The sequence below is a fragment of the Podarcis gaigeae genome (genome assembly GCF_964106915.1).
Source record: "Podarcis gaigeae genome assembly, chromosome: 8".
NCBI classification, from domain to species: Eukaryota; Metazoa; Chordata; class Lepidosauria; order Squamata; family Lacertidae; genus Podarcis; species Podarcis gaigeae.
Window position 1 is genome coordinate 12,599,177 of NC_139684.1, and position 24,744 is coordinate 12,623,920.

General features: G+C 45.0%; 1 protein-coding gene across 2 annotated transcripts; it reads right to left on the bottom strand.

Moving 5' to 3' along the window:
• Positions 1-4,151: 4,151 nt before the first annotated feature.
• Positions 4,152-23,142, bottom strand: LOC310849661 (uncharacterized protein). Of its 2 annotated transcripts, XM_083750204.1 has the most exons (9): positions 21,953-23,142; positions 18,959-20,039; positions 14,503-14,637; positions 14,052-14,135; positions 12,437-12,611; positions 10,620-10,718; positions 9,037-9,128; positions 7,807-7,944; positions 4,152-5,716 (listed from the first exon to the last, which is right to left on the bottom strand). In XM_083750204.1, the coding sequence occupies exons 1-9, from the start codon at positions 22,087-22,089 to the stop codon at positions 5,405-5,407; spliced, it is 2,253 nt and encodes a 750-aa protein (XP_083606330.1). In that variant the 5' UTR covers positions 22,090-23,142; the 3' UTR covers positions 4,152-5,404. The 2 variants fall into 2 exon arrangements, with proteins under 2 accessions (XP_083606330.1, XP_083606331.1); XM_083750205.1 differs by lacking the exon at positions 14,052-14,135.
• Between the last annotated feature and the right edge of the window lie 1,602 nt (positions 23,143-24,744).

Here is a 24,744-nt window from a genome sequence, read left to right on the forward strand (position 1 = left end):
TTCCATTCCTCGACTGTCTTTTTAACCTCCCTGTCCTCTGCTCCATCTGACGGGAATGGCAAGCCAGGCGTTGCCAAACCCACATGGGTGTGGAGCAAGTTTTCCCTTGGCATCATCTGACATGAAGAAGTGGTGACATGTCCCCCCTCTGTGCTCAACTCCCACCCCACCCCCTGGCCTTTGCTGCTTTCGGCCCCTTATTGGGCCTGATAAAGGGAGGTGTTTGTGCGGAAAAAAGGATGCCTGGGAGTTTAGCTAATGAGAAGGAGAGAAAGGAGGCCATAGACCACAGACCAGAATCTCTCTGCTGCAGGCAAAGCAGGGAAACAACTATGGAAAGCAAAGGTTCACCTTGCATTGTATAAATATATGTTTGTAGGGAAGTTAAAAGGTAAAGGTACCCCTGCCCGTACGGGCCAGTCTTGCCAGACTCTGGGGTTGTGCGCCCATCTCACTCAAGAGGCCAGGGGCCAGCGCTGTCCGGAGACACTTCCGGGTCACGTGGCCAGCGTGACAAAGCTGCATCTGGCGAGCCAGAGCCGCACACGGAAACGCCGTTTACCTTCCCGCTGGTAAGCGGTCCCTATTTATCTACTTGCACCCGGAGGTGCTTTCGAACTGCTAGGTTGGCAGGCGCTGGGACCGAGCAGCGGGAGCGCACCCCGCCGCAGGGATTCGAACCGCCGACCTTTTGATCGGCAAGTCCTAGGCGCTGAGGCTTTAACCCACAGCGCCACCTGCGTCCCTACCTGCGTAGGGAAGTTAACAGAAACTATATAAGAAATATGTAATTGTTCAGTATAAGATAATCAACAGATAAAGTACAGCAAGACTAATTGGATGTGATTTTTAATTTCTAGTTTTACAATCATTCACATCATTGGGAGGACAAAGGATGTTAGTTATAAGAATTGTGTTGTTTCATATATTGCTACTGTCTGTTTGTCCATTGATAGTTTGTTTATTTGATTGTATGTTTGTCAGTTGGTTTGTTTGCTTTCCTGGCATAAATGTACAGTCATCGTCTTATCCTAGGATGGGTTTTGGCAATTTAAAAAATACTACAGTAGATGAAAGGGACGTGGGTGGCGCTGTGGGTTAAACCACAGAGCCTAGGACGTGCCGATCAGAAGGTTGGCGGTTCGAATCCCCGCGACGGGGTGAGCTCCCGCTGCTCGGTCCCTGCTCCTGCCAACCTAGCAGTTCGAAAGGACGTCAAAGTGCAAGTAGATAAATAGGTACCACTCCGGCGGGAAGGTAAATGGCATTTGTGCGCTGCTCTAGTTCGCCAGAAGAGGCTTAGTCATGCTGGCCACATGACCCGGGAGCTATACACCAGCTCCCTCGGCCAATAAAGCGAGATGAGCGCTGCAACCCCAGAGTCGGCCACGACTGGACCTAATGGTCAGGGGTCCCTTTACCCTTTACCTTTACAGTATATGAAAGGGACGCAGGTGGTGCTGTCGGTTAAACCACAGAACCTAGGACTTGCCGATCAGAAGGTCGGCGGTTTGAATCCCCACGATGGGGTGAGCTCCCGTTGCTCGGTCCCTGCTCCTGCCAACCTAGCAGTTTGAAAGCATGCCAGTGCAAGTAGATAAATAGGTACCGCTCCAGCGGGAAGGTAAACGCCGTTTCCGTGTGCTGCTCTGGTTCGCCAGAAGCGGCTTAGTCATGCTAGTCACATGACCCGGAAGCTGTACGCCGGCTCCCTCGGCCAATAAAGTAAGATGAGCGCCGCAACCCCAGAGTTGGCCACGACTAGACCTAATGGTCAGGAGTCCCTTTACCTTTACCTTAGCATGCTTAACAAACTACAATTACCAGAATTCCTTTGGGAGAAGTCCTGTGCTTTAAATGCATGGTATGTAGTTAGTGTTGAGTTCTACGTTCTACTCTATGGACCCCCTGAAATGAACAAGCCTTGGTTAGTCATGCCTGTTAACATCAATGGGTCTACTCTGAGTAGGAGGAGTAGCAAGGAAGACAATTTTGAATCAGAGATGGAGAGAAGATAAAAGTCTCAACCAGAGAAGAATGGCAGATTAAGATAGATAGATTCTTTATTGTCATTACACAAGTGCAACATTGCACAAGTGCAACGAAATTGGATGCCATCCCTTAAAAACAACAAAAGCAACACAACAACGACAACCAAACAAACCACATTCCAGCCACACCCACACCCACACCCATCAAACTCCCAGGTCACACTATCGAGTTACTGCATTTAAGAAGGCCACAGCTCTTGGATAGAAACTATTTTTCAGTCTATTTGTCCTTGACTTGATGTTTCTGTATCTCCTACCAGAAGGCAGTAGTACAAACAGACTGTGTCCCGGGTGAGATGCATCCTGCAGGATATTGTTTGCTTTCCTAAGACAACGGGAACCGTACAGTTCTTCCAAAGATGGGAGGGGATGACCAATAATCCTTTGGGCTGTGGTTATGACCTTCTGGAGCACCTTCCTCTTCCTAGCTGTACAGCTGGAGAACCAGGCACAAATACAGTATGTGAGAATGCTCTCTATGGAGCCTCGGTAGAAGGACACCAGCAGTCTCTCACTCAGATTGTTCTTCTTTAAAAGTCTGAGGAAATAAATTCTCTGCTGGGCCTTCTTCACCAGAGCAGTGGTATTTGCGCTCCAAGTCATGCCCTGATCGATAGTCACTCCCAAAAACCTGAATTCCGCCACCCTCTCCACCCGTTCCCCGTTGATATACAAGGGCTGAATGTCCGCCTTTTTTTTCCTGTAATCCACCACCAATTCCTTGGTCTTAGTCGTATTAAGAGCCAGATTGTTCTCTCCACACCAAGCACAAAGCCGCTCCACCTCGTCCCGATAGGCGGACTCATCCCCTCCTGAAATGAGCCCCACCACCGTAGTGTCATCAGCAAACTTGATGATTTTGTTGCTGGAATAAATGGCTGTACAATCATACGTATAGAGAGTATAGAGCAGGGGACTCAACACACAACCCTGTGGTGAGCCGGTGTTAAGGCTAAGGGCTGTGGACATATGTGACCCTACTCTAACCCTCTGAGAACGTTCTGACAAAAAGTCCAAAACCCAGAGACAGGTGGAGTTGGAGAGTCCAATCGCCTCTAGCTTGGACACCAGTCTACGGGGGAGGATAGTGTTAAAAGCAGAGCTAAAATCCACAAACAGCAGCCTCACATAACTCCCCGGCTGCTCCAGATGGAACAGAGCAGCATGGAGAGTAGTAGTGATAGCGTCTTCCGTGGATCTATTTGCCCTGTATGCAAACTGGTAGTTGTCAAAAGTTGATGGAAGACAGGAAATAATGTGACGGCGCACCAGTTTCTCAAAACACTTCATGATGATTGGAGTCAGTGCAACTGGTCTGTAGTCGTTCAGACTACTGATTGTGGATTTTTTAGGCAGAGGAACAATAGTTGACGACTTCAGGCAGGGTGGGACAATAGACTGGTGTAAGGACTTGTTGAAGATCTTAGTAAAGACCCTCGCCAGCTGATCCGCACAGCCCTTAATTCCATCCATTAAGTTGATGGAAACGGCAAAAATGACCGGAAGAATCAGAAATCAGGAAGTCTAAAATGTCAATAAGGAAGGGGGAATTTTAAAATTTATCTTAAAAACCATTTTAAACAGTTAAAATTGTTAGTAGGATTAGAATAACACTTGTAGTTTAATGGTGAATTTTGGATATAATAGAGATGTCAAAGACTTGAATTATTATAAAAGATTCAGGAGGAAATGACTAACAATAGGACCCACAAAAGGGAGGGGAGAATTCCAGGAGATTCCTTAGAATCTTGTTTTTATGTTATATGTTGGATAGGTGTAAAACTGTAATTTGAAAAACCAAATAAATAAACACACACACACCTCAATTTGGAATCAGAAGGCTAGGATGGGCTATCAGGTGTCAAAGGTCAGGGTAAAGGAACACACTTTTAATGTCATAATATATCTTCAAAAGATGATGAAAGCCGTACAACGAAGGTGCAAGACACTCTTCTGAGGAAATCTGTATTTGCTAAAATATCCCTTGTGGATAGGCCTTGGTTGCCACCTAGTGGTCATTGTATGTAAGCTCAGCCTTTGCTCACTGTAACTGATTTAACTCTCTTGCAGGAAAAAAAGACAACGCAGAGTCTTGTGGCACAATGAAGACGGACAAATTTATTGTTTTTTAGACAGAAATGGCTGAATCGGGACACAGATTAATTAGACACATGGCACTGCTTGATCCTAACTGTTTGGGTCTAACCATAGCCTGGGGTAGCTTGGTCGGTAGAGCACAAGACTTTATCTTGAGGTCCTGGGTTCGAGTCCCATGTCGGGTGAAAGATTCCTGCATTACAAGGCACTGGACTAAATGGACCTGATCTTCTAACATTCTTATATACTGCCCATAAATATCCACATCGACAGTGACTTAGGAATCTGCCTAGTGCTAACTGCAAGCGAAAATGAATGCTGGACACTAAAGCATAGCAGTTTGAGAAAAGCGTCTCAAGATTTTGGGTGCCATAGGAAAATCTGGTTTCCCAGTATGTTATGTACTGAGTTGAATAGGATCCAAAATGCAGCAGTCTGATTGGTCCTAGAACAGTAGGATTCAGAATGCAGCAGTCTGATTGGTTCTAGAACAATAGGATCCAGAATGCAGCAGTCTGATTGGTCCTAGAACAATAGGATTCAGAATGCAGCAGTCTGATTGGTCCTAGAACAATAGGATTCAGAATGCAGCAGTCTGATTGGTCCTAGAACAGTAGGATTCAGAATGCAGCAGTCTGATTGGTCCTAGAACAATAGGATCCAGAATGCAGCAGTCTGATTGGTCCTAGAACAGTAGGATCCAGAATGCAGCAGTCTGATTGGTCCTAGAACAATAGGATCCAGAATGCAGCAGTCTGATTGGTCCTAGAACAATAGGATCCAGAATGCAGCAGTCTGATTGGTCCTAGAATAGGATCCAGAATGCAGCAGTCTGATTGGTCCACAGGAGCCACTCAATCCAGCTCCAGGTGGAAGTGAATCCGCAACCTGATTGGCCTACAAGTGAATCCTGGAATTAGCCAATCACGTGGGGCCCATTGTGTAAATAATGTATATAAAGCAGACATTCTGGGGGAACTTCCATTCCTCCTCACCACTATGAGCTGAATAAAGAGCATGAAATCCACTCTCGACTCCGAGTATATTTCACAGTGCACCCTCCCTTTCACAAAATCCCGGGGAGAGGGCCTTCTCGGGCACCATGGGAAAGTCTGTTTTCCCAGTGCACCCTTCCACTCAAACTCCATCCCCAAACCCCCAAAATAAATACAAATTTATAAGAATAAAAAAACCAGGCGGCAAGAGCTCCAATTGGGTGCAATGGGAAAGCGGATTTTCCCAGGGCCCCCACCCCTTCACACAGCACCCACAAACCCTGGCAGCAGCTCTGTCTTTTGCAGCGGCATCCTCTCGCAGTCTGGGCGGTGCCACGGGTGGTTCAGCAAGTCTGGGCCTCTCTCCTCCTCTCTTGAATTCGGGGGTCCAGAAAGGCGGAGGCGACTTGCCCCCGGGCTCTCTTGCAAAGCAGGACAGGTGTGCTCTTGGCTTCCGTTGCCGATGGTCCCGTCAAGCGGCTTCGTCCCGTGGGGGCCAAGGGAGCCCCTCTGATCATGGGGTGCTGCCGTGATTCTCTCGTCCGCCAGGATCTCGGCTGTACATGGGCTTGACTGTTGAGAGAGGAAAACAGCTAGAATGGTGACAGGGAGCGGCTGCCAAGACCACATAACACAGGTCCTGAAAGACATACAGTGGTACCTCCGGTTAAGTACTTAATTCATTCCAGAGGTCCCTACTTAAGCTGAAACTGTACTTAACCTGAAGCACCACTTTAGCTAATGGGGCCTCCTGCTGCTGCTGCGCCGCCGGAGCACGATTTCTGTTCTCATCCTGAAGCAAAGTTCTTAACCTGAAGCACCATTTCTGGGTTAGCGGAGTCTGTAACCTGAAGCATATGTAACCCGAGGTACCACTGTACATTGGCTCCCAGTATGTTTCTGAGCACAATTCAAAGTGTTTGTGCTGACCTTTAAAACCCTAAACGGCCTCGGTCCAGTATACCTGAAGGAGCGTCTCCACCCCCATCGTTCTGCCCGGACACTGAGTTCCAGCTCCGTGGGCCTTCTGATGGTTCCCTCCCTGCGAGAAGTGAGGTTACAGGGAAACAGGCAGAGGGTCTTCCCGGTGGTGGCACCCGCCCTGTGGAACGCCCTCCCAGCAGATGTCAAGGAAATAAACAACTACAGTGGTACCTCAGGTTACATACGCTTCTGGTTACAGACTCCGCTAACCCAGAAATAGTACCTCGGGTTAAGAACTTTGCTTCAGAATGAGAACAGAAATTGCGCAGCGGCGGTGTGGCGGCAGTGGGAGGCCCCATTAGCTAAAGTGATACCTCAGGTTAAGAACAGTTTCAGGTTAAGAACGGACCTCCGGAACGAATTAAGTTCTTAACCCAAGGTACCACTGCATCTGACTTTTAGAAGACATCTGAAGGCAGCCCTGTTTAGGGAAGCTTTTAATATTTGATGAATTATTGTATTTTAATATTTTGCTGGAAGCCGCCCTGAGTGGCTGAGGAAACCCAAACAGATGGGTGGGATATAAATAATAAATTATTATTATTATTATTATTATTATTATTATTATTATTATTATTAAAATTTTCAAATAGCTTCTCTCCCTCTCTGCATGTAAGCACTGACATTGGGAAATCTGTACTGGAGGAATTCAGTTCCTTCCCTGCCCTCCTTCATTTTTACAATGCCGTATAAATGGATCGGGGCAATGGCCCATCTAGGCCAACATCCTTTTTCTTGCCCTGATGGGGGAATCCATGCACTAGAGTACCCTCCCCCAGCGGCGTAGCGTGGGTTGTCAGCACCCGGGGCAAGGCAAGTAATTTGCGCCCCTAACCCCTAACCTGCCGCCGCTGCCAGCTTCTGGCTGCCTGTGGGAGAGAGTTCCGCAGGCTAACACTGAAGGGCTTTCTTTTATTGGCCTTGAATCTTCCAACGCTCAACTTCATTGGATGTCTGTGAGTTCTAGCATTATGAGAGAGAAGGTGGGGAAAAACCTTCCTCTACCTATTTTCTCCACCCCATGCTTAATTTTGCAAACTTCAATCATGTCGCCTCTTGCATGCCTTTTCTCTTATAACAAAATCCCAAACGCTGTAGCTCAGTGGGGGGTGCAATTGCTTTGCATGCAGGTGGTTCTGGGTTCGATTCCCGATATCTCCAGGTAGACCTGGAAGAGGCTCCCTCAAAATCCTGGAGAGCTTCTGCCAGTCCACTGTGGCAAGCTGGCAAGCATGTCTACTGTTGCCACAGCCATTATTATGGGGATTAAGGTAAAGGGACCCCTGACCATTAGGTCCAGTTGTGGCCGACTCTGGGGTTGCGGCGCTCATCTCGCTTTACTGGCTGAGGGAGCCGGTGTACAGCTTCCGGGTCATGTGGCCAGCATGACTAAGCCGCTTCTGGCGAACCAGAGCAGCGCACGGAAACGCCGTTTATCTTACTGCTGGAGCGGTACCTATTTATCTACTTGTACTTTGATGTGCTTTCAAACTGCTAGGTTGGCAGGAGCAGGGACTGAGCAACGGGAGCTCACCCCATCGTGGGGATTCAAACCGCCGACCTTCTGATCAGCAAGCCCTAGGCTCTGTGATTTAACCCACAGCGCCATCCGCATCCTTTATGGGGATTAAATCAGGTCTCAATCAATGGATGAAATTTCAGAGCGATCAACTCCATACTTTCTGGATGGAGGCGAGGCTGAGTTCCATCTTCTTCTTCTGCGATAACGCCGGATTCCAGTGACACACGAGGCTATCGTTCTGGATGCTGTAATTCTTATTCCCAAGCAGCCAGTAAGTCTTCATTTTCCCTTTTCCCTGCCCAGGATGAGAAAGAAAAGGGGATATTTTTAAACCCTCAGCCTAGCCAAGGTGATGTAACCATGTGTGTGTCTGGGTGGGTGTATTTGGGAATTCTCAGAAGCAAAGAAATCGGCACAGCCGTGAAATCAGGGGTTCAAAATCAGCGCAGCTTCAAATGGTTCGGTCTGCCATCTTGATTCAAAATGGCACCCGGTTGCATCCAGACACAGGTGAAAACCAGCTCCTTGATCCGAGGAACCATAAACCAAAATGTGGTCCAAACCTGTGGAGTTTTGAAAGGGTCCATCTGCCATCTTGGTTCAAAATGGCACCCGGTTGCATCCAGACACAGGCAAAAACCAGCTCCTTGATCTGAGGAACCATAAACCTAAATTTGGTCAAAACCTGTGCAGTTTTGAGAGGGTCCGTCTGCCATCTTGATTCAAAATGGCACCCAACTGTTTCCAAACATAGATGCAAACATGCTTCTTGGTTTTGTGCAACATTTGGCCAGGATATCTCAAGAGGTGTGCAAACGCACAACGAATGGAAAAACAACTTTCCAAAACATAAAGTCAATTATTAGGTATTTGGTGTATTTGGTAAATGTAATCAAATTTTTAAAAATAATAATACCAGGAAGTTATTTCCATCCTCTTTTTCTTCATATATAAATCCAGAATGGATCGCAGCCAGTGCTGGTTGTAGACCCACTGAAGTTAGTGGATGTGAGTGACTCTATTAATTTCAACAGGTTTGCTCTGTGTTGAACTTAGTCAGAAACAACCCAGAGTGTGATATCTGGCTCAAACTGGTGCGCCCTAGAAATCTCACTTCATTTTTTAAAAATACAAAATAAAGTTACTAGTCCTCAAGACTAACTTAGGTCCCACTAATTTCAAATTAATACAACTTAGTTGGATACAACCTATAGTTAGTCCTGCTCAGAGCAGACCCATTAAACTCAAGGGATCTCCTCTGATTAAAACTGAGTTGGGCACAACCCCACTGTAAGCTCCTTGGGGCAGAGAACTCGCCCTCCTTTCTCCTTTCTCCTGCAAATGCCCCAGGCTGTGCTAAATGAGTGGAGATAATAGTAGCAGTCACCTTCACTTCAATCTCCCCTCTTAGCTCAATGTCATAGGCATCGTCCTTCAGCAGCGCAAGGTATGTGGCTGAACTGATGTGGATCTTCTGAGCTGGGAAATGAGTTATCAGAAGACACATAGTTAAACGAGGAGCTGTCCTTGCTGATCAAAAGAGGAAACTGTGGGTCAAACCCCCACAACCCATAATCCTCCTGGTTTGTTTGTTTGTTTATTGATTGATTGATTGATTGATTGATTGATTTACTACAGTGGTACCTTGGTTCTCAAACTTAATCCGTTCCCGAAGTCTCTTCCAAAACCAAAGCGTTCCAAAACCAAGGTGCGCTTTCCCATAGAAAGTAATGCAAAATGGATTCATCCATTCCAGACTTTTAAAAACAACCTTTAAAACAGCCATTTAACATGAAATTCAAAATTGTAAAAAAGAAAACTTAATAAAAAATTATACACCCACACCCACATATATATGATGTCAAGAAATAACTATACAACCTTTAAAAGACATCTGAAGGCAGCCCTGTATAGGGAAGTTTTTAATGTTTAATTACGTTTTTATATATGCTGGACTATTTATGTATGCGACCACGGCTGCGGCGATGTTATTGGCCCAGAGATGGAAAGAAGATAAAGTCCCGCCCAGAGAAGAATGGCAGATCAAGTTGATGGATTATGCCGAAATTGCTAAAATGACTGGATGAATCAGAAATCAGGAAGACCAAATTTTTAATAAGGAATGGGGGAAATTTATAACCTCCCGGCATCCTTAACAAACTACAATTCCTAGAATTTCTTTGAGAGAAGTCGTGTGCTTTAAATGCATGGTGTGTAAACAGTCTGAGCGTTCTACTCTATGGGCCCAGTAAAATTAATAAGGCTTGGTTAGTCATGCATGTTAACATCAGTGGGTCTACTCTGAGTAGGAGGAGTAGCAAGGGCTACAACCCAAGTACAGTGGTACCTCGGGTTACAAACGCTTCAGGTTACAGACTCCACTAATCCAGAAATAGTACCTTGGGTTAAGAACTGTGCTTCAGGATGAGAACAGAAATCATGCAGCGGCGGCACAGCATCCCCATTAGCTAAAGTCGTGCTTCAGATTAAGAACAGTTTCAGGTTAAGAACAGACCTCCAGAACAAATTAAGTTCTTAACCCGAGGTACCACTGTAAAACAATTTGGAATCACAGTTGGAAAGAAGATAAAGTCTCAAAAAGGAACAGGGGAAATTGATAATTTATCTTAAAAACAATTGTAAACAGTTAAAATCGTTAGTAGGATTGAAATATCGCTTGTAGTTTAATGGTGAATTTGGATACAATGGAGAGGTAAAAGACTTGGATTATTATAAAAGATTCAGGAGGAAATAATTAAAAATAGGACCCACAAAGGGGGGAGGGAAGTACAGGAGGTTCTTTGGCATCTTGTTTCTATGTTGTATGTTTGATATGTGACTGTAAGATTTTAATCTGGAAAAAACCCAACCCTGAACAGAATAATGCAAACTGGCTGCAATGGCAAGCTCTCTGGGATCTCGTGGGGCAGAGGGACGTGGAGGGAGGTTGTGGGGGGCACAGCCACTCACGCAAACTGGTGGACTCCATACGAGAGGCTGTGTTCACCGTGTCACCAAAGAGGCAATATCGAGGCATTTTGTGTCCGACGACGCCAGCCACACACGGACCTAGGTGGGAGAAACAGGGAGAGAAGGGTAAATGTCAGGGCAGAGAGAGATGATTTGTTGTTCAATAACATAAGAAGGACCCGCTGGATTAGGCCAGATCCACTCCAGCATTCTTTTCTTATAGTAGCCAATGACATTGGTACCTTGGTTCTCAAACTTAATCCGTTCCGGAAGTCCATCCCAAAACCAAGGCACGCTTTCCCATAGAAAGCAACACAAAATGGATTCATCCATTCCAGACTTTTAAAAACAACCCCTAAAACAGGCATTTACAGTGGTACCTCGGGTTAAGAACTTAATTCGTTCTGGAGGTCCGTTCTTAACCTGAAATTGTTCTTAACCTGAGGTACCACTTTAGCTAATGGGGCCTCCCGCTGCTGCTGCACGATTTCTGTTCTCATCCTGAGGTAAAGTTCTTAACCCGAGGTACAGTACTAACTCTGGGTTAGTGGAGTCTGTAACCTGAAGCGTCTGTAACCCGAGGTATCACTGTACCATGAAATTTACTATCTAATGAGACCATTGCTCCTTAAAATGAAAGCAATAAACAATGTACTGCAGTCACAGAATCAACCAACTGGGTTCCACACAGTCACAAAAACAAAATGGGTGAAAAAACCCCAAAAACAAAAACGAAATATAAATGGCAAAAACAGACCTCAGTGTAACACTCAAAACGGAAGTGTGGCACTCAAATTAGAAGCATAACACTCAAAACAGAGCACGTTCGGCTTCTGAAAAAAGTTCGCAAACCGGAACACTTACTTCCGGGTTTGCAGTGTTTGGGTTCCAAGTTGTTTGAGTGCCAAGGCGTTTGAGGACCAAGGTACCACTGTATATGGGAAACCAGAGCACAAGAGCTCTCTCCTTGCCAGTGTAGTGTAGGGGTTAAGAGCGGTGGACTCGTAATTTGGTGAACCGGGTTCGATTCCCTGCTCCTCCACATGCAGCTGCTGGGTGACCTTGGGCCAGTCACACTTCTCTGAAGTCTCTCAGCCCCACTCACCTCACAGAGTGTTTGTTGTGGGGGAGGAAGGGAAAGGAGAATGTTAGCCGCTTTGAGACTCCTTAGGGTAGTGATAAATCAGGATATGAAATCCAAACCCCTCCTCTTTCTCCTCTTCTGTGGAGGCAGAGCATAGCCATTGTGGCAAGTAGCCATCAATAGCACTCTCCTCCTCCACGAATTTGTCCAATCCTCTCTTAAAGCCACCCACATTGATGGCCATCCCTGCCTCTTGTGGCAGGGAGTTCCATAGTTTAACTTTGTGCTGCGAGGACTGAAATTCAGGAGATTTCTGTCGCGAATCTCCCAGCATTCAGCTTCATTGGATGTCCTCAGATTCCAGAGGGAGAAAAAAATTGTTCCCTGCCGTGCTAAACTTCTACACGTCACCTCTTACTTGCTTTTTCTCTCAACGGGAAAGTCCCAAATGATGCAAACTTTCCCTATAGGTGGAGTCGCTCCATTCCCTTTATCATTGCAGTCACTGATTTAGTTAAATAATATGCACTGCTTGATTGTAGAATGACAACAACAACCCGACACAAATCAGTTTACAAAAAGAATAAAAATGAAACTATTGAGTTTTTAAAAATCAGTTAAATGCCTTTAAAAAATGATTAAAATTGACAGAAAGGTGAATACCAAGTCAAAGAGTTGGACACCGCTGCCCCCATGTGGCTGCCTCTTCTCCATCTCTGCCAACCTGTCTCACCTGTGTGAATCCCGGCCCGTAGCTGCAGTTTGCTGCTGGGCATGTGGGGTATCACGACTTGCCGGACGGCGGCCACCAAGTCCAGAGCCATCTTGGCGATCTCATCGGCATGCTTTGTGCCGTTCCTCTCTGGCAAGCCGCTCACGACCATATAGGCGTCCCCGATGGTCTCCACCTGGTGGGGAAGAGGGACCCAAAAATTGTGGAATTGGAGGAGACCTTGAGGGTCATTTAATCAAGATCTGAGCGAAAATATAAAACATGCTTTTGGTGGCTTGGTCACCAGGCAAATTACTACTACTACTACTACTACTAGGGACGCAGATGGCGCTGTGGGTTAAACCACAAAGCCTAGGGCTTGCTGATCAGAAGGTCGGCGGTTCAAATCCCCACAACGGGGTGAGCTCCTGTTGCTTGGTCCCTGCTCCTGCCAACCTAGCAGTTTGAAAGCACGTCAAAGTGCAAGTAGATAAATATTTTTTTTTTGAAAATAATATTTATTACTTTTCCAACAAATTAAACACTACAAAAAAAATGAACAATACAATACAATACAAAAACACTACATAACACTAACACATTAAACTAACAAAACAAACAAAAACAGTTTAAAACACATCTACCAATTTCAGTATCTTATCTTTCATTCACTTATTTCAACAACCTCCTCGCACCTCCCTTTTTGTATTCCACTTCTGTTAATTGTTTCAGCAATTCCTGTCCATCTTCCTCTGTTTTCTATCCTATAATTATCTTAACATATTCTAACCTTATTTTTTCCTTTAATACTCTAATAATCTATTTATACTTAATTCCTTATAACATTTCTACTAAAGCCATATAACTTTATTCCAACATTTTTCTAACATTCATTAATTTTACAGTATTTCTGTAAATAGTCTTTAAACTTTTTCCAGTCTTCTTCCACCGACTCTTCTCCCTGGTCTCGGATTCTGCCAGTCATTTCCACCAGTTCCATATAGTCCATCAACTTCATCTGCCATTCTTCCCGGGTGGGTAGATCTTGTGTCTTCCAATACTTCGCGATGAGTATTCTTGCTGCTGTTGTTGCATACATAAAAAAGGTTCAATCCTTCTTTGGCACCAATTGGCCGACCATGCCCAGGAGAAAGGCCTCTGGTTTCTTCAGGAAGGTATATTTAAATACCTTTTTCACAAGTAGATAAATAGGTACCGCTCTGGCGGGAAGGTAAACGGCATTTCCGTGTGCTGCTCTGGTTCGCCAGAAGCGGCTTAGTCATGCTGGCCACATGACCCGGAAGCTGTACACTGGCACCCTCGTCCAATAAAGTGAGATGAGCGCCGCAACCCCAGAGTTGTCCGCGACTGGACCTAATGGGCCCCTTTACCTTTACCTTTACTACTACTACTACTATAAATTTATTTTTACCTGCCTTTTACCCTAAGGGTAATTAAGACACAATATTAAAAGCAGTTTGAAATGACTTACAATCTCAAAAATAGGCATCCCAAGTGTCAAAAGAGGTGCATCTCCAGCAAATCTTTATATATATATATATATATATATATTTGCTTTCGTATATATATATATACACACACACACATATGATTGTCAATCACATGTCCAACATACAACATAAATACAAGATTCCAAAGAACCTCCTGGACTTCCCTCTTCTCCTTTGTGGGTCTTATTGTTAATCATTTCCTCCTGCATCTTTTCCTATAATCCAAACCTTTTGGATGATGTCCAAAATTCACCCTTAAACTACAAGTGTTATTCCAATCCTACTAACTTTTTTTGCTGTTTACAATGGTTTTTAAGATAAATTATAAATTTCCCCCATTCCTTATTAAAATTTTGATCTTCTTCATTTCTGATTCTTCCAGTCATTTTAGCCATTTCAGCATGATCCATCAACTTGATCCATCAAGTTGATCTCCAGAAAACCTTATGTTGGTTGTTATTATTATTCACAATGGACCTGCCAGGTAGGGCCCTGGAGGGAAAGCGCTCTTCTTTTCCTGCCTGAGAAGTCTTCCCTGACCACCCCGATGCTTTAACAAAGCCGGAAGCCACTGACCTTGTAAACGTCATAGGATTCGATCCGGGTATCGAAGCAGACGTAGAGGTTGTTGAGCATCTCAACCACCTGTAACGGGGTGCAAGAGGCGGCGATGCTGGTGAAACCCACGACATCCGAGAAGAAGATGGTTACCTGTTGTGGGGAGATGGGTTGGGCTGTATTATCATACCTCATCATCATAAGGAGAAAATCCAAAACTATGGCTATGAAGCAATGGGAGTTCTTAAACGATTCTTTACAAAACCAGGGCTCGACTATAAAAATCTGGTTGCGTTTAGAATAATCTTGTGCGTAATATAAAAAATACAAAGTGAGACATTAAGGAAATCCAAATGGAAAATATGAAGAACAGAGGATCTGATGAATGGATTATTAAAAACGCGTGAGGCAAACAGTGGAAGTCTTCTTTTTTTAAAAAAAAACACTTTTTAAGGTAGTTAAGGACAAGATGAAATTATACAATTGAATATAAATATAGATGGGAAACGGCTATATATAGTGAATACTTATCTACCGGTACTTAAAATTTTTTTCACCTATGATCCTTTTCTTTTACTTCTTTATTTTTTCTTTGTTCTTTTTTCCTTTTTTTCTGATATCTTATCTTTCATTTCATTCCTTTATTGTGAATAGCATTTTATAGAGGTATACGGTAAATAACTGTAAATATGAAAAGAGACAAAGTATTCTCTATTTTTTTCCCTTGGTTATATATATTTCTTTTTCTTTTGTATTTTCTTTTGTTGTAAATATGTACGTTTTCCAATTTGTACTTAATAAAAATTTAATTTTTAAAAAATAAATATATATGTCATACCTCTCCAACAAAGGGGACTGGTTCCTGGGTTACAGGTAGAGCTGGCTCCAGGTTAGGGGGGGCTCCATAAGGTGAGCACTTTCCTACTGTAGGGGTGCCCCAGGCCTACTTGGAAGTAGAGGGGAGGCAGTGGTAATAGTGCAGACCCACCAAGTTGTGGGATGCAATCCACTGGGAGCAGTCAAGTACAACATTCCTTGTTTTCCTAGAGTGGGCATGCAGGGGGATGTTGGTCCAGCCAGTCAAAACTTCCTGTTCCTCCTGGGCTGGAGCATCCTTCCTTGCATGTGACTAGAGGTGGGCATGACCTTACCTGTCCAGGTAATAAAAGGATGAATCACAAAGCACCCCTTTCCTCTTTTTGACTTCCTTTGTTGTTTGACCAGCTTTTACCTAGGACTGCTCTGTTAACTCTCAACTAGCAGATGCACTGGGATTATTCCCCCATATGGGGTAGATCCACATGTACATATTTGTAGCTAAGTCTGCCTTCAGGAATTCAACTGTGAACTGTGAGTAAACTTCTTTTATTGACTTTGAATAAGATTATTGTGTCTCTATTCTTTTAAGAGGGATTAAAGGGAATTTACCAGGAATATACAATTCAATCTGAAGACAGACTGAATTGTATAATAGTGAGAGGCTTACACAAGCCTGCAACCAGCTATCTGCTGTGCATATAAAAAGGGGAATGTAAATCTGCTGCATAAAGGAGCTTGCTAGCACAAGTTAGAAGGATATTAATAAACAATATATCCTGAACATTCCCGCACAAGCGCCGGGCTCCCGAAGGTTGCGCAGACCTGCGCGCCGCCCGGGAGTGCAGGCAGCTCTGCGCAACCCTCGGGAGCCCAGCGCGGCTTCGCACAGGGCTCCTTAGGGTTGCGCAGGGCTTCGTGAAGCCTGGAGAGCGAGAGGGGTTGGTGCGCACCAGTCCCTCTCACTTTCCAGGCTTCAGTGAAAGCCTGTATTCGCCCCATAGGACGCACACACATTTCCCCTTCATTTTTGAAGGGGAAAATGTGCGTCCTATAGGGCGAAAAATACGGTATGTGCTCCCCCTGGAGCTGCCGTTTTAATTTCCCATTTTAGCATCTTGGGAAATCAAAATGGCTGCCTCCAGACCTTCGCTAGCGGGACTGCTCTTTAAATTTCCCCACAATCCATTGAAGCATGGCCACCACCATGAGCATTGTGGGAAATAATAATGGCTGCTCCCAGACGTTGTGGTGGCTCTTAGCAGGCTGCTCTTCTTCCGGGCCAAACCATCACAGGACAAGTGTTTAAGCAGCTATCACATCAACACAATAGATAGCCGTGTGCTTACGTGTTTATTACATTTTTGTCTCACCTTTTTCTCCGCAGGAGCTCCAGGTGGCTCACTCATTTAACCCCCACAACAACCCTGTGAGGTGGGTCAGGCTGAGAGTCAATGACTGGCCCAGTGAGTTTCACAGACTAGTGGAGATTCAAACCCAGGTCTCCCAGGTCCCAGTCCAGCACTCTAACCACTACACTACTCCAGGTTTGGGAAAACAGCTCCACAGCAGGATTTGAGGAAAGATGTCTTTCCTGTGATTATAAAAAGCCCTCTTTGATATTCTGTCCTAAAGGCTGCCTGGATCCTCGCTTAATTCTTCGTTTCCCCCCTCTGAATTCCCTATAGCTGCCGCAATTATCTCCAGATGTCTTTCTGCAATTCTCTCCTCCAAGGCTTCGTCTTTGATGCTGAGGGTTCTGATCCGGCTGTTCGTAATTGCTCAATTACGGGATTGTTTAGGAAATTACACCTCTCGTTGAAATGCAAATGTAATTCTTTTTTGGGGTGGGGCGGGGTCAAGAGGGTCCCCCCGCATGACGATCGCCAAGCACCCAGAGACGAGAGAGGAGATGGTGAAAATGAGGTCGTTTATTTCCCTGCGAGGTACCATTTCCTGGCAAACCTTTGGGCAGCAGAAGGCGTTTCAAAATGGTTGCCAACATGTGACCACCCAAGAGGTGCGAGGGAACTATGAGGAGCAGTAGCTCTTCATAGAATTGCAGAGTTCAACTAGTCCAACACCCTGCAACGCCACTGGACCCCACTTACTCTCCTTTCGATTCTTATCCCTAAGGCATAAAGACAACAGCCGATAAAATCTTTTGTTATTGATAATTTTAGACTGCCTCGCCAGAGTGGTGCATGCTCTGGTTATCTCCCGCTTGAACTACTGCAACACACTCTATGTGGGGCTACCTTGGAAGGGGACCCGGAAACTACAACTAATCCAGAATGCGGCAGCTAGACTGGTGACTGGGAGCGGCCGCCGAGACCACATAACACCGGTCCTGAAAGAACTACATTGGCTCCCAGTACATTTCCGAGCACAATTCAGTGTTGGTGCTGACCTTGAAAGCCCTAAATGGCCTCAGCCCAGTATACCTGTAGAAGTGTCTCCACCCCTGTCATCCAGCCCAGACACTGAGGTCCAGCGCCAAGGGCCTTCTGGCGGTTCCCTCCCTGCGAGAAGCAAGGCTACAGGGAACCAGGCAGAGGGCCTTCTCGGTAGCGGCACCTGTCCTGTGGAACGCCCTCCCACCAGATGTCAAAGCGAAAAACAACTACCAGACTTTTAGAAGACATCTGAAGGCAGCCCTGTTTAGGGAAGCTTTTAATGTTTAACAGACTATTGTATTTTAATATTTTGTTGGAAGCTGCTCAGGTGGCTGGGGAACCCCAGCCAGATGGGCAGGGTATAAATAATAATTTTTTAATTATTATATTATTATTATCTGAACGAAAAACTGTTCATTTGGCATTTGGGGAAAGGGGTCTGTTGGGAAGCTGAAAGCCTCAAGCCTCTTGGCGTGTTATCTGTTTTCATTTATTCAATTTATTTGCAAAATTTCCTACCCTGTCAACATATACAGTACCACCACTCTCCTCTGGGCCACGCTTTCAGAATAAAAATCTGCTCACGCTCAGAAATACATCGGAAAACACAACTAGGATTGTCCTCTGTATCACTTGATGTGCTTGCTCTCATGTTGAAAAGGTATCTATCCATTAAAAAATATTTTGATACTACTACACTGCGCTACACTACACTGAAATGTTGAAATGTTTCTTTGATTGTCCTAGAATCTTCCTGCTACGCTTGCCATCCTCTTGTGCTACATTGCTAGGACCTCGGAGAGACCAGCGTTCGAATCCCTCCACTTGGAGCTCACTGGATGGCCTTGGGGCCAGTCATTGCATCTTGGTCTAACCTACCTCACAGGGTTGTTTTGAAGATTGACTGAGGAGGGAGATCACTGGGTACAACGCCTTGAGTTCATTGGAGAAAAAAGTGGGATTTAAAGGTTAATAATTTTTAAAATGTAACACAGTGGGGAACATTTGAAGGCTGAAAGATGCTGTTTCTAGCAACCCTGAACTCACTGGCAGAGAAAACGTGGCTGGTTTCTCACTGTTTTGTAGGATGTTTTCGATGGAGGTGGTTTGCTGCACTGGGACCATTTGGGAGGAAAGGTGGGATACAAATTTTATTATTTATTTATTCTCTGCACTGACTGCCCTTGAGCGACATCCCTGAATCGAAGAGACCAGGCTAGCGGTGTGCAAGGTGTGCAAGTCACCTGTGACGGCATTTTTACCTGGTCGTAATTTTCCGCCTCCACATGCTCGCGTTTCCTTAGCTGCTTGGCGACGGATTTGGGCAACATCTGGTGCAGGAGGTCCTCAGCCAAGCTCCGCTCACGCTTCAAATCCTCTGTCCGTTCCTTGAGGCTCCTGGCGTAATTCCGTATCCAATCTGTCATCTCCTTGAACGACACCAGGACGATGGGGTAGATGAGGCTGGCGACCGCCAGCAGGCAGATCTTGAGGCTCACCAGGGAGAGGATATCTCTGGATTTCTTGCTGAGCCTCTGCCGGCTCTTCTCCCACAAGCAGGCCTGCAAGGAATCCAAGTCCTTCACCAAATGCTCGTCCGGTGGCAATGGCGAGGGTGGTGGGGAGAAAACTGGGATGCCCCCATATTGGGTGGAAGAGATGGAGAGGTTTGGGTTCTCCGCCCAACACCCTCGAACGCTTTCAGATGCGATGACGGCATAGGTCAGAACGGCAGACATTTGGTACCACAGGCCTTGGGCGTCCACAGAAGATGATGGAGGCATCTCTTGGGGCTTCAGGAAGCCTCCTTTGGTTCTGAGGATGGCTCTGAGGGACGCCACGTCAACCCAATCTGGGTTTGACTTTATCGCTTCAAGGTCTTCCTCAGGACTCCCAAACACCTCGAGGATTTCGGAAACAATCCTGGACCACGCGAGACCCATCACCGCCGCATGGGTGCCGTTCAGCTTCTCCCTGATCTCACTGGCGAAAGTTTGGCACCCAAAGTCTTCCTTGCATGGCACCTGCATCACGTGGTCCTTCCCTCCGGATCCCTCGCAGGAAACTGCAAATTTCCCCAACGCGCGATCCAGGAAGAACGTGTTCAGTGCTTTGCCCTCGCCATCTTCCGGGCTACGAATCTCATCTCTGAAGAGGCTGGCGAGATGGAGGACCCAGACAGTCTGGCAGGAGGGGATGCTGGCGAGGGCCGCCTTGGCGTTCCTCCACGATTCCAGAGTTTTGCTTAAATCCAGAGAGATGCTCCCTATCAGGGTGGCCACGGAGACGAGACAGGCGACCAGGATTCGCCTCACTGTCTTGCTGGTGCTACAGGGACAGAAGCTGAAGAAAGGAAAGGAGAAACTGGTTAATTTTGTCCCCTTCACAAGCGGAAAGATATGCAGACTCATAGAATTGTAGAGTTGGAAAGCAACCGAAGGATCATCTGGTCGAACCCCTGCAATGCAGGAATCACAGCTGAGTCAATATCAATCTCAGTTTTTCTCCCTTTCTTGTTTTCCCATTCATAAGTTCATTTCTCCACATTTTCACGTCATGTCAGGTTTTCCCAGCTGGATAAATGGGACATAAAGTAATTAAAAACAGTTTAAAGCAAGAAGACAACAAATAAATTTAAAGCAAGGCTAAAACCCTAAAAACTGGTGGCAGTTTTAGTCTTCCTTTAGGTGCTTTTGCTGTCTCAAGTGTTATTAATGGTTTTAAATTACCTTATGTGTAAATCGCCTTGAGAAGGCAGTTAATAAATCAATGGTGTGTATCTGTATCTAATCTATATCTGTATCTGGGGTATTTTTTTTTTTAAAAAAGACCTGATGAAAAATCAGCAGCCTTTTTGATGGGTTATTCTTATCTTTTTGGATGATGAATTATTCTTAATGCCAATAGGAATTGGTGGTGTTTGTTTTTTCCTCTTCCTTATCCCCTTTTCCCTCTGCTATATTTGTAATAAAACACACACATAAGAGCAGCTCTGTGCAAATAAATAAAAAGAGGGAAAATAGAACACCACTTTTTTCCAGAGCAACTATAGTGAAAATGATGTAACTGGACAACAGAGCATTTGATGGTGAGTTAATAGGAGAAAAAATTATTCTGAAAGATTGCTTCATGAATTTGCTGCAGAGCTTAGGATTTTTTTGATGAACCCATAGGGCAAGATGGGGCTGTGGCGATGATCTAGAAATGTGATGATTTAAAATCCTCCTCTGCAATAATAAGTATCAGCATAAAATTTATTGGTTTCCTACTAAGCCTTCCCGTTTGAAACGAGTCTAGCAAACTAGAAAAGTCTAGCAAACATTTATCTCACACAAATTGGTTTAGATATCAGCTGTTTTATTGATGCAAACTGGGGGGGGGGGGATCCAAAATGGATCGCAAGACGTTTTAGACAAAAATATGAACATTTGAGGGAACAAATGGTTTGCATTTGTGAATAATTTCATTCCTTTCTTAGCTGTGCTTCTGAGCTATTCAATTTTCTGTTTCTAACAATACAAGTTTTTACGTTTCAAGTTAACCGTGCATTTTTTAAAACAAAAACACCTAGCAATCTCAATGTTTTTAAAAAACAGTTTCTAGCCCTTTCATTTTCTCCTACTGCACCTTTTATATTTAAATCTACGATTCAGTAAAATAATTATACATTGTGGATAGCACAGAACAAATTCGTGTAAATGAAAAACTTAATTGTAATCAATTTCTTTTCTCTGTCCATCTTTGATAATTCTTATCCCCAATCAGTTTGCTTGCCTTGAATTATCCAGCTTTTCACTCAAGAGATGAAATTTAATTTTCTCAATGGGTTTAACAGTTTGGGGGATTGTGCAGAAGGGATCAGCTGAATAAGGTTTGCATTCTGGTGGTAAATTTCGGTTCCTTGGTTAGTTTATGGTTCATCTGAATAATATTTTTTAAAGCTTTTTATATTCAGAATCTGGTCCATCAATTTGACCAAATCTCAGTCTGTTTCCTTAGCCAGTTTCAAAGTTGTTTGATTGCTGTTTTATGCTGTTTAGATCAATTTGTTTTTCCTGTATATGAAAAGGCATATTAAATACACCCACCCACCCACTCACACACACATACATACACACCCATTCTTTTCTGATAGCTCCCGGCTTCCTAGGTCTCCTGGATCTCTCCCCTCCCTGAAACTTCCCACTTTCCCCCCCTTTCCAGTAAAAACTCAGCACAACTTTTCTCCTGGTTTTTGTCTCCTTTACAGCACCTACCTGCAGGTTGCACAGCTGTTCCACGAGTTCCCTTGCCCCCAAACTTGCTCTTCCTTGCCGTTGTCTTGCTTGAGGTTGGATTTCCCCTTGAGTGAAGTTGAGGAGGTAAAAAACCGTTGGCTGCCCACTCCAGACATGGAACCCTTCCCAGACTTGGGGACTGGTAAACAGAGATTATGGAATTGGCCAGAGATGATACTGTACCTTGTTCAAAAGCTCCTTTGAGTCCCAGTGCCTGGAAGCAGCAGTTATCCCCCTCTGGAGGCTTGGTAGGGTACCAGTGGCTCTCCCCTCTCTGTGTGTAAAGGGTGGTGCTGATGCTGGAAGAGGAACTGAGATGTCTGTTTGTGGCAAAAGATGGAGAGGACCCACAGAACCATTCCAGGTCCGCAAGCCGTGTTGGCTAACTCCCTACACTGATCATGCAAATGGTGGGAGCAGAATTATCTAGCAGCTGTAACTGGGGGAAAGGCGAGTGGTTAGACTTAAATATGTTTGGGATGCAAACTCTCCCTAATGAAAATTCATTTGCAAAGTTTTTAAACGTGCGCTTGCATGGAAAATTTATTTGCTCATTTATTCCAGCTATTTCTTTCAAAACGTAATGCCAGCATAAAGTGAAAAACCCTCTCTTTATTCATTCTGTGTTGCCAGCTATAGTGCAGATGGGAGAAGCAGTTTGCTCCTGTGTGGTGCACCCTGGCTCTCAGAAGGTACAGATTCAGACCCCAGCTTTAAAAAGGCTCCCCGCCCCTGCTGGAACTGAAGGCGAGGACTGTGTTGCAAATAACATCAGTTTTCAAAAAAGAAAAGGCACTAGCTGGTTAATGCTCACTAAGATGAAGCCCCACTGCAGGCACTAGAACAGGCATAGGCAACCTTGGCCCTCCAGATGTTTTGGAACTACAATTCCCATCATCCCTGATCACTAGTCCTGTTAGCTAGGAATCATGGGAGTTGTAGTCCCAAAACATCTGGCGGGCCGAGGTTGCCTATGCCTGCACTAGAATTTAATTTTGGGTCAAAATGCCTATATGGGATTGGGGTTCACACACATGGTATAGAACTCCGGCACAAATGGGGTATATAGTGAAAGGGTTTAGTCCCAAATGCTGGCATTGTGGTCAGGAAAAAGGACTATATTCACACATGTGGTGGGACTGTAATCTGGTTAAGGAATATTGGCAAAAGATTATTAAGGTAATTTCTGGACTATTTCAAATAAACATAGAGGTTAATAGGGATTTGTTATTTTCAGGAATACTGGGAAATAACAAAGTAAAGAGTAATAAACAAGAGTTGTACAAGATTATGATTTTAGCTGGAATGGCAGTTATTGCTTTGGGAGGGAAAGAAAAGGCCAAATGGAATATGGAAAAATGGAATGATTATGTTTTTGAATACGTACAATCAGAAATATTTGCACAGATAGTGGCAGAGGATAGATGGGAAAATAAATGCCAAAGAATTACAAATAAATGGGCATTTTACAGGAACTGGATAGAAAGAGGGGAAGCCAACCCTAACATACAAGCTCGAATGAACAGACTGCCCACATGGATAAAGATATGAAGAAGGAAGGCCTGACTGGGGGGGGGGGTGGAGTGGGGAGGGAGGGAAGGGGAAAAAAGAAGAAAAAAAAGGTAAACCGGATGGTATTTTGAATTGATTTTGTTATGTAAGCCCTTTTCAGAAACCATATATATTAATGTTATGTAGTTAGGCACTGTAGTATGAATGAATTTTGTTCTGTATTCTGTGTTTTATAGTATATATATAATAATGTTATGTTACTAAGCAAATTTAATAAAACGGGGGGGGGGGGAGGATTGGGGTTCACAGGTCTTCCTCCCCACGTCAGTAGAGTCTCTGAAGCAGGGGTGGCCAGTCATTTGGGGGCAAATGGGGCATTGCCTCACCAACCTTAGTATGCTGTCAGCCAGCCCCCACCTGCCTGCCTGCCAACCAGCCCTGTGGGGTGGCCCTGCCTGCCAGCGTAGTCTCAGTGTTGCCCTTGTAGAATTCAGCAGGCAGGAGGAGGATGGGAGTGAAACTAGAATTAGCTTCCCATTTCATATCAGGTGATGAAACAGGATGGCACTGACTTGCCCGTCCCTCAAAAATGCCATTTAAGAAGAGGAAAGGAATTCCTGCAGCAGGGCACTTTCCCTCGCCTTCCCTTCTTGAATGTATACTCTGTAAAATGGAAGACCCTGCAGTATGAGGAGACCAGTCTTATAGCACACAGTCAACCCAAGTGGAGGTTGTTATGTAGTGAAGTTTCACCCTGGGCCAGCAGGGGGATACTGTAGATAGTTTTCACTCAGGTCCACGTCAGTTATTTTAGGCGGGAAACTCTGGGTTGTTGTTGCTACAATGTTGACAGCCGGCTGCCTATAAAAGCAGGCCGGCTGAGCTGTTTGCGGTTCAGTTCTGTCCAGCTTACAAATAAAGAGCTGCTCTGGAGAAATCGCTGTGTCGTCTGCTATGTCAACCCACAACTTAACAGAGGTGACAATCTTCTTGTCATTGCCCCAGTCCCATCCTTGAAACTACAGTGTATAAAGAGGAAAGAAGGAGCAGCGGCGTAGCATGGGTTGTCAGCACCCGGGGCAAGGCAAGTAATTTGCGCCCCCTAAACCGGGGCAAGGCAAGTAATTTGTGCCCCTAACCTTGCCCTGGGTTAGGGGGCGCAAATTACTTGCCTTGCCCCGGGTGCTGACAACCCATGCTACGCCGCTGCGCGGAGGTTGAAAGCCAGCCTCCACACATGTGGAGAGGGCGTGAAGCCC